Source organism: Xiphophorus couchianus, chromosome 13 (genome assembly GCF_001444195.1).
Source record: "Xiphophorus couchianus chromosome 13, X_couchianus-1.0, whole genome shotgun sequence".
Taxonomy (NCBI): domain Eukaryota; kingdom Metazoa; phylum Chordata; class Actinopteri; order Cyprinodontiformes; family Poeciliidae; genus Xiphophorus; species Xiphophorus couchianus.
The window spans coordinates 10,291,770-10,304,725 of NC_040240.1; the positions used below are offsets into that span (position 1 = coordinate 10,291,770).

Sequence of the window (12,956 nt, forward strand, 5' to 3'; positions counted from 1 at the left end):
CTTATAAATAATGTGATGCACCACTTTGTCAAGTATGTCTTGGGAATATTTTGTTCCCAGAGTTGATTCTCTTTCTACCTCTTTCCCAGACATACACACACAAAAATACACAGGACTTCATTAACTCACCAGGAGGCCAACCAAAGGAACTGCTAACTCAGTGTTTTGGGGTACAAAACCACCACAAAATGATAAGTCCATCTTCTTTCAAACAATTAGTCATTTTTCATTTTTCTACATGAATGTGTCAGCGCTGCATTTTAAAGGAGAAGTGTTAAGGTTGAGAAAAACATTCACATCGGCCACCGTAAGAAAGGCTTACAGTATTCAATTATGCCGCTTGAACTGATCAGTACAGTCTCATTTTTGTCTTCAAAACTGAGAAGGTTTTATGATGGTGTATTATTTCCTTTACCAATGACTGGGAAGCTGTTCATACGTGATGTTGCAAACAGATACATCCTGGGGAAAAGAAAACTTTTAGAGGACGTTAAACTATTTAAACTTTTTTTTTCTCCATTTAAGCACTGCTTTGTGTTTTTCTATGAAAAAATAGTCTGAATGAAATACAGTGAAGCTTGTGGTGTTACGTGAAGAAACCAGAACAGAGACTTTAAGACATGAATACCTCTGCAAGATATTCTAAGTTTTGATTTTCAAACACTTGAAACATTATAAGCAGGTTACTTATTTTACTTTGACTGTCATTACAAGTCTATTTGGACACTCCTGTTGCAACCAATTAAAACAGGAAATGGCGTCATACCTTATCTTGATTCTGATACTAAACTTGATGTATGAACTTAACTTACATCATCTCATACAACCTTATTAATAACTTAAATAGATAGTGTATGTGTTCTGGTAAGAAGCAATTTTTTACCTGAAAGAATACACGTGGCAACAGGTTTCCAGGTAAAAACTGAGGCTGGTGGAGAACTAGAGCTGTTTGATTTTTTTTAGTTTCACAACAAAATTTTCTTTTTTTGTTGAATGGCTGATTACTAGCAGGGACAAACAAAACTCTACTATACGAGTTTAAGAAAGCTTGTGAAGATTAGTTATTTTATTTTACACTAACTAACCACCTGCTTCCTTTGGTAACTTTGTTCAAATGATAACTTTGCTCAAATGCTTGGTAGTGTAAAGAAAAAAAAATCAACCTTATGTCTATGTCAGCAAATAAACGCATTTCAGCATCAAGACATGGTGAAGAGGACTTACTGAAGTTCTGACTCAGCTTGAAAATGGGAAAGAAAGAGGATTTATTCACTCTACTCCGACTGTCACCATATCTCCATCATATCAACCTTTGGGATGTGGTGGAAGAGGAAATTTCCATTATGAATGTACATCTGACAAATGTGCTCAATTCTATGTCAAAATATTTATAGGAGATTTGTAATATCTTGTTTAATGTATGCCAGAAAGATGTTAGGTAGTTCTGAATGTAAGGGTAGTGAATCCCAGCAGTAGCATAGTGTATCAAAATAAAGGGGGCAGTAAGTGTACGTTTTTATTTGAGAGACCAGTTCTCCTTGTCTTTATTTGATGAAGTTGGATTGGTCTGAAGCCCCATGAGCTGATGGTGCAATAAATAATGTTGCTCAACAGTTGATGGAGAAAAATGGCAATCCTCTTCACAACATCATGATTGAAGTTAAGTGTCTTCATTTTGAAGACACTTAACTCAAGTGCCAGAGATCATTTCTGCCCAATGCACTACACAATTACAGTTAGTCTGTGTATACTTTACCTATAAAAATGTATACAACTTGATACATTTTGATTCAGTTCAACAAATTAGTCTTTTCTTCTTAATTTGTGATTAGCTAAACCATAAAAGCTAGAACATGTTAAACCCTCTTGAAGTGGTTTTTCACTTAGGCTAAGCAGGGCAACTGCTGTGAACTCAACTCTTAAGTTTTTTTTTTTTTTTTTTTGGTACGTTTTTACAAAACACATTTGCCTTCTCTCTTCCTCATTTCGTTACAGGAAGTAAGTTTGCAGTATGATGCAGGGCTGTCACCGCACTCTACATGTCATTCTGGTAAAGTCTTGCTAACATGAAACAGCTCTAGGTCCAGGTTCTGTGACGGCTGCCACCGTGGCCCTGTTTGGACGATGACTTTTATCACCACATTTGAAACACCTGCAATGAACTACTAATTCTATGGGTAGGTTGAATACTTATCATATCTGCTACTTAGTTTATGTACAGACCGTTACTTCTTCATACCAGATAAAGGAACACTGTGTAAAGTAGCTTTGGATCAAATATACAAGATCTGATTTACATATACAGTTAAATTTTCAGTCCTTCTTCATGGGCGCTACACAGAACATATAAAATTAGCAGTCTGAAAGGTTGGGTTTACGTAAAATGATACTTCAATCTGCCTCTATCAGTTGACTACACCAAAGCTGCTGGAAGCTGCAATGGAAAATTCTGGCCGATTGCATCTAACCTCAGTTTCCCCATTCTGAACTGAGATAGTTGAGAGATGAGATAGCTCACTGGTCAGCCTGCAGTGAGATGCAGAACTTAAAGTACATAAGGGAGACTTTAAGGAGCAGCATATGAATACATTATTGCATGTCTGTCTGTTGACTTCAGGCTGGAGTTTGGTCCCCCTGGAGGATGGGGAATATGATGCGAGGCGCTAGTGACAGCAGCAAGGTCAACACTGACAACCCTGACAGTGCTCAGAAGGGTAAGGTCACCACTAAAAACTTCAAAACTCAGAGGTGTATTTGCAAAGTTACTTTATTTGAAAAAAAAAAGAAGTGAAATCTTTATCTGCTGCTATCAGTTGTATAGTTTTTGCAATTAAAAATTAAAATGAAACAGTGCAAAATGCTGATCTGCACATGTTTTGACAACTGAAGCTTCTCATTAGCCCAAAAGTGAGAAAAAAAACACAAGTAGTTGTTTGAAATTAGTTTTAAAATACTGTGGTCAATTGTAAATTTGATATTTTTATGGTTTAAAAATCAAAGCATAAGTAACAAAGAGAAATATTTTTTTTCTGCTCCCAATTTGACACCTTGCACTGATAAAAGAAAGGCTTCATCCTATGACATCACTGCTTGATTGGGCTCTGGGGGAGTTCAACATTGAATTCACAGAATCAGCTGTCCGTCTAGAAAAACTTAGAGAAAAATAATTCTCCTTTTTGTGTTGGTGATTTTTCATTTTCATCACATTAAACATTAAGAGAAAACATAGATTTTAATCTGACTAAAAAGCAACAACTTGTATTTAAATTTTAAATTTAGTATTTATAAAAGAAATTGGAATTTCTTTTATAAATAACACATTTTTGTTGTTTTTCTTTTTTATCAAAACATCCACAGCCACCTCTAAAAATATGTAGCATTATTTTGTTAGTTAATTATCCTCTGAAAAGGATAATAATTAATATTCAAATTAAAGTAAGCAAACATCCTGAAATGCATGCTTTTCAGACATAAGGCCTGCGCAAAGTCAGTATTTATAACGTTCGCAAATATCCGGCTTTGTTGTCAGGTTCTGATGATGACATAGTAGTTGTGATCAACGATTACCCCTCTATGGAAATCAGCGAGCCCATTTACAAAATGGGGGAGAAGCTCAGAGTCATTGCACAGTAAGATTTTTGTTTTTCTTAGTTTAAATTCTCAACACATTTAAAATGATCATGGTAAAATAGTCAAAAACTAAGAGTCAGTTTATTGTGCAAGAATTCATTATGGAGAAGCGCTTAGAAAGGTCAGCTATTAATTCCTCTTTTCTTCTTTGTGGCGGCCAGGGAAGCTTATTGGTGGAGAGTTCGCTCTATTGATACAAGGAAGGAAAACTATATACCCAACAGCCATGTGGTGAGAGTTTACCATGGGTGAGTAGAATTTCATGTTCTTTCTAAAGCTGACCATCACAGCGCATATCTAGAAAAAAAAAAATTAACAAAAGCTCTTCGTCTTTCTTATCATGACATGTCCATATAAGTCTACTTCTCTATAATGTCAGTACTGGAAACATTTTTGTGTCGCTGATCATGTTTACTGTGTTGTCAGGTGGCTATTTGAGGGGGTGGGAAGGCAGAAAGCCGAAGAGCTGCTTCTTCTACCTGGAAATAGAGTGGGATCGTTTCTGGTGCGAGAAAGCACCGGCGAGAGAGGTAGGAACGCATGCAGCTATGCAACCAGCACTGGTATGTGATACGGGCAGCATGGCTTACCACCCAGGGTGGCATGACCAGAGACCCTATTGCTTATTTGTTTCCTGCATCGGCATGTCAATTCAACAGGGAGGCAGCTCCCTGCTGCAGCAGGACCGAAGTGGGGTTTTGTTCCAAACGTAGCATTATACAACAGATCCCACATCACTGTTCTCTACACCAAGATCACCAAAATGCAGCTATTTTTAGAACAATGCTATTACTGACCTAACCTAACCTTTGACCTCAAGCATGTTAGACATAGCAACAGCCAGCTCCAAGTGCATGCTCGCCATGTCTTTTTGTTTTTGTATAGTTCAGTTGCTGCTTATTTTGCCATATTTAGTCATGGTACAGTTAGTAAAATATTTATTTCAATATTTTCTTGTGTGAATATATTTCTTCATGCATTGACAAGCTTCAGGAACTTTATTTCTCTCAGAAGTGAAACACTAAAGAAGGAACGAACTAAAAAAATGATCCCAAAAAAACAGATAGACTTTCTTTTCTTCAAATAACAGTGAAACTGTTTTGTAAGTAGTTCCTTAGCTAAACTTGCTGCAAAGACAAATACAAGCCTCTGGCGTGTTATTTCTGCATTTACTTGAGCCAACATTCTCAGTGTGACTGAAAGTAAAAATCTAAATATTAGGGATAGTAGAGACAGCTGTACAGTGAAACAGTGATGCGAACTTTGCCATTAAAACTAGAAATTACTGTGTGCAGTCTACATCTCTTCTGCATGCACCTGTGGGTATTTTTTAAAGAATTAATCCTGTAAACGTGGCATAAACATGTGGAAACCTACAGAACCAAAGTGGACTTCTAAAGTCTTGAAACAACTCCAATCTCAAAATGATCATAGCTATTTATACAAATATTACTCACAAAAGCCAACAATAATTTACGTCAACCATGGAGGTATGAAGTAGGTAATCCACCAATTATCATCCTATGAAAAACATATTCAGAGAAAAGAACAAGTTAAATGTTTCCATTCCAAGTAACTGCCTGTATAAAAGTAAAGATATCTATTAAAATGTATGTCATTTTATGATTTTTACACTGCCTTACTTGTCTGTTTTGTTGACCAGAAACACTGTAGTTGTTCCGTTTGCAGTATGTTTCACACAGGAAGATCACTATTGGTACCTATTGGTATTGTTACCCCTAACCCTCCACATCCGTTTAGCACATAAATGGTCACTAGATTTTATGCAAAATTGATCTCATATTATTTTAGAGATTAGAACTATTTTATGATGATAGAAATGTACTTTGGTTTTGGCCACTGTTGGACTAACCATTAGGTTCAGCCTCCTGGACAAACAAATTTTATTTTTATTAAGGCACCCATAGAGTTTTTAACAGCCAGTAGGACATTAATAGCTCATAACTTTTTACTGAAAAAAATATGGAAAAGCAGCATCTTAAAGTGACAGTTTAGAAACTAAACTGTCACTTTAAGATGCTGCTTTATATTTTTTGTCTTTGTTGTGAGCAGTTGAACAGACAATCAACTTGTCAAACAACATCAACATAGTACACAATGTAAATTTCTTGATGTTTTGCCTCACTTTTCTTTTCCATATGTATGGTTATTAACAAATACTGTGTGATTTCCTCAGGTCTGTATTCGCTCTCAGTGAAGCACAGGGCAGTGAAGCACTATCGAATCTTCAGACTGGACAACAGCTGGTACTACATCTCACCGAAGCTCACTTTCCAATGTCTTGAAGATATGATCAGTCATTATTCTGGTAGGTGGACGCACTGAAAACTCATGCACCGACATGTGTTTACTTTGAGTTGCTGAAAATAATATTCATACCCTCAAAATAGAAAAAATTCTTATCAATCTTAACATTATAAGTATATTTCCGGCACTCAGAGAACACTTTTGGAACAAACAGGAAATTAAGTAAGCCGTGCATGACTGATAATCACTTTCCATGCACAAACTGTCAAATAATGTGGTGGTAGCTGAAAGTGTGTGATTGCTAAGGCCAGGATTGAACCCCAGTCTTTCACAATTTGGTTTGAGTGGCATTTGCTTGAGCAATAGAGTGTGTGAAGACAGAATGCAAATAATGCAACCTAAAATTGGTCTTATTTGGTTTATTTTATTTCCCCTCTGTCTTCCTCTACAGATTCTGCAGATGGGCTGTGCTGCACACTCACCACCCCTTGTCTGTCGGGAAAAGCTGAGGCACCAGAAACAAATCCTGGACCACCACCTGTCGTCATGCGACACAACTTTGACTGGAGGAAAGTAGACAGGTACAGAAGAGAGGTCAAAATCACATTGATCTAGTTTATTTATGTGAGGATGAAAAGGTTGCTGATCAAAAATGTTTTAAGCGGGAATAAGCTGTGGTGCATAAGGAAAATAAAGAAAGGGGCACAAAACAAAATAGAGAACTAAAATTATGCAACACATTTTCAACATACCACAAGCTTGTGACAAAAAGATGCCTTCAATATGAAAGACTTACAGATGCAAATTAAACAACATTGTGTAAAATTGACCTCAGACTAGTAAAAAATAACCTCACACTAGTAAAAAAAAACCTCATACTAGTAAAAAAAAACCTCATACTAGTAAAAAAAACCTCAGACTGGTACAAAAAGACCCAAATATATAAATATACTTCAGAAATGAGAGAAAGTGCAAAAAATGCAACCTTATAAATTTATGCAAAAAGGTTAGTGACTAACATAACGGAAACTGTGGTTATATATCTAGTTCAAGAAACAAAAAGGCAGTAGATTTTCAAAAAATATATAAAAATAAATTTACTATAGACATTTTTTAAATAACATTGTTTTAAAAAATTTTGTTGGGGTGGGTATGTCAATGGGCTTTACAGGAAACAGTTGGTCAGCACAGAGGGCCACAGCAACAACATGGTGAGCTACGGTGTGAGGAACAGCATCGCTGCTTATTTGTCCTTTTCTGGCCAAGAAGACCCTCAGAAGCAGCGAGGCGATCGCAGGAAGAAGAAATCTCGATCTGTGTATGTGATTCCAGAAAGTAGTAATGCAAACACTGAGTATGAGGACGACTTTTAGAGACGGCAGCAGCTTGGTTCGAATGAATTTAAAAAATGTTTGAGCAGAAGCCTGCATAGACTCTCAGATATCTACTACAGCTCTGAAACGTCGGCTGAGGAATCCTCTGGCTCGGCTCTGGTCAGAGTACCTGAAAGTGAGTTGAAGTAACAGCACTTTGAAATCTTTTAACAGTAAGTTACACTTGTACTCATGCTTCAAAGACAAACGAAATATGTTTTCACATGAACGTGTGAATGAGTCAGACGAGTGGATGCCACACATGGCTTCAACAATGACAACAAGCATTATTCAAATATAAAATAGTCCATAGAAATTGTTGGGAGGAAGTATCTAGAATACTAGCACTGGTTCAAACTATTTCCCTTTGTCAGTTGGAGGTGAATACTTATATGTATACGAATAAATGTTTGCTACTTTTGTTCATTTTTACCTCATGAAGTTGACAAGATTAATGTTTTCGTTCACAAAAGCTCATCTAATTATGTTGCTAACCCACAATGATGTTTTTTTGTGTTCCACCTGTTTCAATGGTTTATGAAGGATTGTCTTTAATATAAACATGTTCAGGACTAGTGTGATCAACATTTAAGTCAGATTGCAACAGATTATTTTTTTAGAGTAGGAAAAAAATGACATGCTATAAGTGTTGCAACTCAAGGACCTTGCATATAATGTCTTCAGAGTATCATGATATGTGTAGAAAAAAATACCATGAATTGCATTTGCTTAAAAATAAGAAAGCAACTATTACACCTATTGCCGCAAAAATGATCTCATACGTGGAGTATTACAGATACAATAATGTTAAAATATAGAATAAACGTCTGCTACATTTGTTAGCAGTGCTCACGAAAATTTTGTTGTTATAGTTAAAGTTGTTACATTTTCTGTCCTACTCTAAGAACCCTAAGAACAGTATGACATATTTTCTTTTTATGTCATATTGTTTTGAAACCATAACTATTTTTAAAAAATCATAATTTGATACCTGTAGTGAATGTACACATGTGCAACTAAAGTAGTCTATTGCAGCAATGGCCACGTTGTCACAGGTGTCATGCTATGCTATGCATGACATCTGTCTGCACTGGTGAAAATTCACTCATCCTGGCGTACCAAATGCTTGAAGTGGCTTCAAGAGGAAGGTTGTTTTACCTACTTTCTGATTATCTAGAAAGTAGGTAGCTTAGGTGTTAATTGTGAAAAAAGGAAAATAGAAAAACTAGTGTTATTGTGGACAAAGGTCCTTTAGTGAGCTTGCTCAATAGCGTGCTGTAAAATGTATACTGTTAAAAAGAGCACACATTTAACATATTTAATGGGTGTGCAAAATATCCATATTTCAAACACAGGACAAAATTTAGTGTGCCCAATATTTTTAATATTTGTAATAGATCCACATAACAAAAATTATCTATAGCCACATTGACTTGCATGGCAAGATCAGAACCAGCAGCTTAGGAATATTTTTGTTGTGTTTTTTTTTTTTTTTGGTAAATGCTATAAAATCTGAACCATTACGACAATGAAAACAATTAAAAATGTTTTACTGAATCCATAAAATTAAGATAGATTTTGGGACAACTACTGAAATGTCTCCCCAAATGTCATGTTTTTTTGTTTTTTTTGCTTGTTATTACTTGCTTGCTCCACCGGATTGAAAAAAATTATGTTTATGATTACACCTGCTTTTTCTTTTCTTCTGGTATGAGGAGACTGAGCTTTTGACTAAAACAATTAACGTGATGCAGGTGTTCCTTTAACGTGCATTTTTAAAGTCAACTGAAGGTATTAAAATGGTGTCTTGAAGTCAAGAGAAAGTGTGAAACTGCTGTTCTGCTTTAACTACAAAAATAAGCCACGTTGCCTTAACACACATTTTTCCACTAATTTCTGAAAAGTTAGTCTTATAATATTGGTATATGTATGTATAGCTTAGTTATCTTTTATCTTTTCGACTACAGCTACCTTTGTATAGTCATTTATATATTTACTCTCCATACGGTTAACATGAAAGTGTGTTGTGCTTCTGTTAAATACTTTTTAGCTTTTTTAACTATCTCTTTGAAATATATTTATGTTTGCTTTAACTGTGCTTGAAATGGCACAAGTTGCCAAATGTGGAAATTACATTGTTTAGCTTGTGAGGTCAAATAACAATAAAAAAACTCACCATGTGTTACGTGTGTGCTACAATAATGTGAAATTAAAAATGCCTTGAAACTACTGTGGGGTTTTTACTTTTCAAAAACTTTCCACTGAAATATTGTCTTTCTTACTTTTAAACCCTGTTTGATCAGAAGATCACCAGATGGACTCTGCATGTCAGTGAACAATCATCCTCCATTACAGTGTTACACAGTTGTAATGGAAAATGAACACATTTAACAACATGACCAAACTTGGTGCTAAAACAAGTTCCTCTAATGCATATTGCACTTACAGGCCATTAAATATTAATAATTACAGGCACAAAGTGCTTTCTATGTATGAGGCAAATTCTGATGTGAAAATGTAGTGTTCTCACCACTTTAAATGTTTTTTTTTTCTGCCTAAGGTTATCTATGACTATTTATGGTTTCTTGGTGTCAGTCAAAATTTAAAGGCATCATGATCAGGCCTTGCAGTGCATTGTGAAGTAGAACTGAGTCACATGTTAGTTGCAGAGGAAAAGGTCAAGTTAATTACATGGTAGCCATGTTGAAACACCGGTGATCTTGGGGCCGTGTTTCAAAATCATCTGTTACAAAATGAACAAACCAAACAAAAAAAAAAAAAAACAGAATTTTGCAACATGAAATTAACCCTGAATGATGTTTCCTGTCTTTGGGTTTTGCAACCCTGTGTGGTATTCTACGGTTTTGTCTCACCATGTTTTAAAAGCAGTAAATGCAGAAACAGAGAATTAAATGGGTAAACTGGCACAACATTTGTGGATAAAGTTGCTAAACCAATGGCTTCCTTGCAGTTTCATGTCCAATGATTTTTAAGGTAGGTGTTTTTGCTGTCAAGATTTGACCGAGGCACAGATATTATTTTAAAAGTCATAATTTAGAATACAACTTAGCAATTTCAAACACTTTATGCATAACTACAATAGGCACCCGTGCTTCTATTCATGTCATGTGGGCTTTTAAGGGCATTTATTATGCCAACAGAAACTAACTTCTCTTTTCAATTGTGCATGATACGTACATACAGTACATTCCCATGACCAATGTTAAGAATGATGTAAAGAGCATTGAAGTAAACATACCCCAGTGCAGCAACTACTTACAGTGACCTAAGTGTGATACAGTTAGCAAACGTACAGTGTGATACAGAATAACAAACTTAGGCATAACAGAATTGACACAAGGCAAAAATGGTAGCAAAGTCCCCGTCTTAAATCTGAGTTCAAAAGGCAAATATATACGCTGCGATTTTCCATGAAGAACAAGAAAGTGAGGAGAAATCTTGTCTAATAGAAGTGCATGTTGCTATTCAAAAACTAAGGTTTTTGAATAGTTCCACAGTTGTTATCCCTGATGGGCACGGCTTTGCACCAACACTCTTCACACAGCTTCCACTAGAAAGCTTTATTTTTACAAAGCATTAAATTCACAGCAGTGAATGGACGCAGGTGTAAATTTCACATTTGCTTATGTAATCAGTTTTTGTTAACTTGGGAGAGATTAATTGCACTACAGCAATTTAAATGTCAAAATGTTTTTCTGAGGCCATTGGCGCCAATAAAACCATAATATTTTTCTCACTGCAAGATATCCTTGGCTCTACAATGTTATACATGTGGTCGTTGAAAGTGAAGACAAAATACTGGTATTCTGACATTAGTTTGGCTCAGACACCACGGAAGAGTTTGATCGGTTTGATTTTTTTTTTAAAAAAAAGTCCTGCAAGTATTTTACAGTTAAAACCCCACAGAAACAATGCAGTTTCTTACACAAGAATCTATAAGCTCACAAGCAAGGACAGAAGGTACCTTGCTGGTCTTCCTCCTGACTGCTAGGGCTACACTCATATTTGGATTTTTTCCTTTTCTTGAAGCCAAGATTCCATTTGTCTAATAGTCTTGTGGAAAGAAGTGTTTTAAGCAAGAATGCTTTTTCTCGTGGAAGATGAGACCCAATCTCTTCACTCATTTATTTTCATGAATTTCCTCGGTTTCCTTTGCTGGATGTTTAGGTGAAGTAAGAGTGCTCACTCACTGCTACACATATACGAAAGATCTTTTTAACAAGAAAGTTGTTGTCTCTTTAAAATAGTCATGTTCTTCTCTACATCATCATAAATGCTTAGAAAAGTGTTTCCATTTTAGGGAGGCATGGGTTCAGAATAATGTGTTTTCTGAACCCACGCCTCGGTTTTACCTATGTTAAAGTCTGGCTTATGTTGCGCTTTAAAAACAACTTGTGAAAGCCAGAGTTAAATCCGTTTAGGTTTGATTATTACAAGAAATATAGGTTTCTAGCCCTACAATAGAGTTGCGTTATCACTTTGATGTGATGTTGAAGCCAATGCCAATACAGTAAAAGTAAATCCATATAGGAAATGTCTAGTGTGTTTGGACTTCACAGAATAAAGTCAGTGTAAAGCTGTGGTCATTTAGCTTTACATTGCGCTGACAAGTTACAATGGTTTACTGAGTTTGAATGCATTAATTCTTTTTTAGGAAAGTTTTAATTTCTATACAGAAATATCTGTAAATTGAGGGTTAAAAATTCATGTTCATGTTATTGCAATCTTCTGTTACCAAAATTTGTGTTTCCGGCTATTTTCTGTTGATTTAGTCACATGCTTATGCTCTTTACTCTAATGAAAATGGAAAGGAGGATTCTTTTGGTAAAACTTTTGGAAAATACACCCCATAATAATTAAAATTCCTTTGGCTCCTCTTAACTTTGAGCCTCAAGCCTACTGATCAAAGGTCCATTCCCGGGTCTTGTCACGGGCAAAAAAGACAGGAGCATGAAAGCTTACATTTTACCCACAATGGGGTAATTTAAAAAAGCTGCTGTTCACCCACACATATTTTCCTCAAAGTTGGCAGCCCTGCCAATCTTATTAATGGTTTCATTAACTTTACAAGCCGACAAGCGTGTGATCAGTCAAGTCGAGCTCAGCACTTTCTCTCCTGTAAAACAAAAGGTTATATGAGAGTTGTGTAAGCTTGTTATAAGCACTCGTTGAATGTCTGCAAGTTGCTGTTTGGAGTAAAGTCGAAACGTGTGTGCTTCCGTGTGTTGAACGGAAGAGCCACTGATGCAGATTCAAACATCTGGTGGCCCTAATGCAACATGTAGAGACTGCTGTCCAGTCAGCATTTCTCACCGCTCGCATCTTGAGTGTTTCACTGTAGGTAAGAAATTCCTGCAAAGAAACTGGGGTGAAAGTGACATTTCAGGTATTGCTTTGTTTATCATTTCATTTTCACAGTTCAGTGTTGGCATTATTCTACTTCCCTTAACTCCCACTTTTCAAAATTAATGGCAAAGAGGTCTTTAGCATTTACTGTATAACTGGTGCAGATAGGACAGATAAGCCAATGTCGCTTTGCCAATAAATCTGTGCACAACATGAAAACAAAAACTTTCATGGGAGAAAAAGGGGAATTATTGAATTTCAAAGGTAACTAAATAAACAAGATATCCTCACTATGCTTGTCCTCTTGTACAGAAAAGG

At 35.9% G+C, this 12,956-nt stretch overlaps 1 protein-coding gene across 1 annotated transcript; it reads left to right on the top strand.

Moving 5' to 3' along the window:
- Window positions 1-2,026: 2,026 nt before the first annotated feature.
- sla1a (Src like adaptor 1a) lies at window positions 2,027-9,500 on the top strand. The gene is made up of 8 exons (XM_028037065.1): window positions 2,027-2,177; window positions 2,618-2,714; window positions 3,530-3,629; window positions 3,792-3,878; window positions 4,057-4,160; window positions 5,828-5,959; window positions 6,350-6,479; window positions 7,070-9,500. Exons 2-8 carry the CDS (start codon window positions 2,642-2,644, stop codon window positions 7,269-7,271), a joined length of 828 nt encoding a protein of 275 aa, XP_027892866.1. The 5' UTR covers window positions 2,027-2,177; window positions 2,618-2,641; the 3' UTR covers window positions 7,272-9,500.
- The last annotated feature ends 3,456 nt before the right edge of the window (window positions 9,501-12,956 follow it).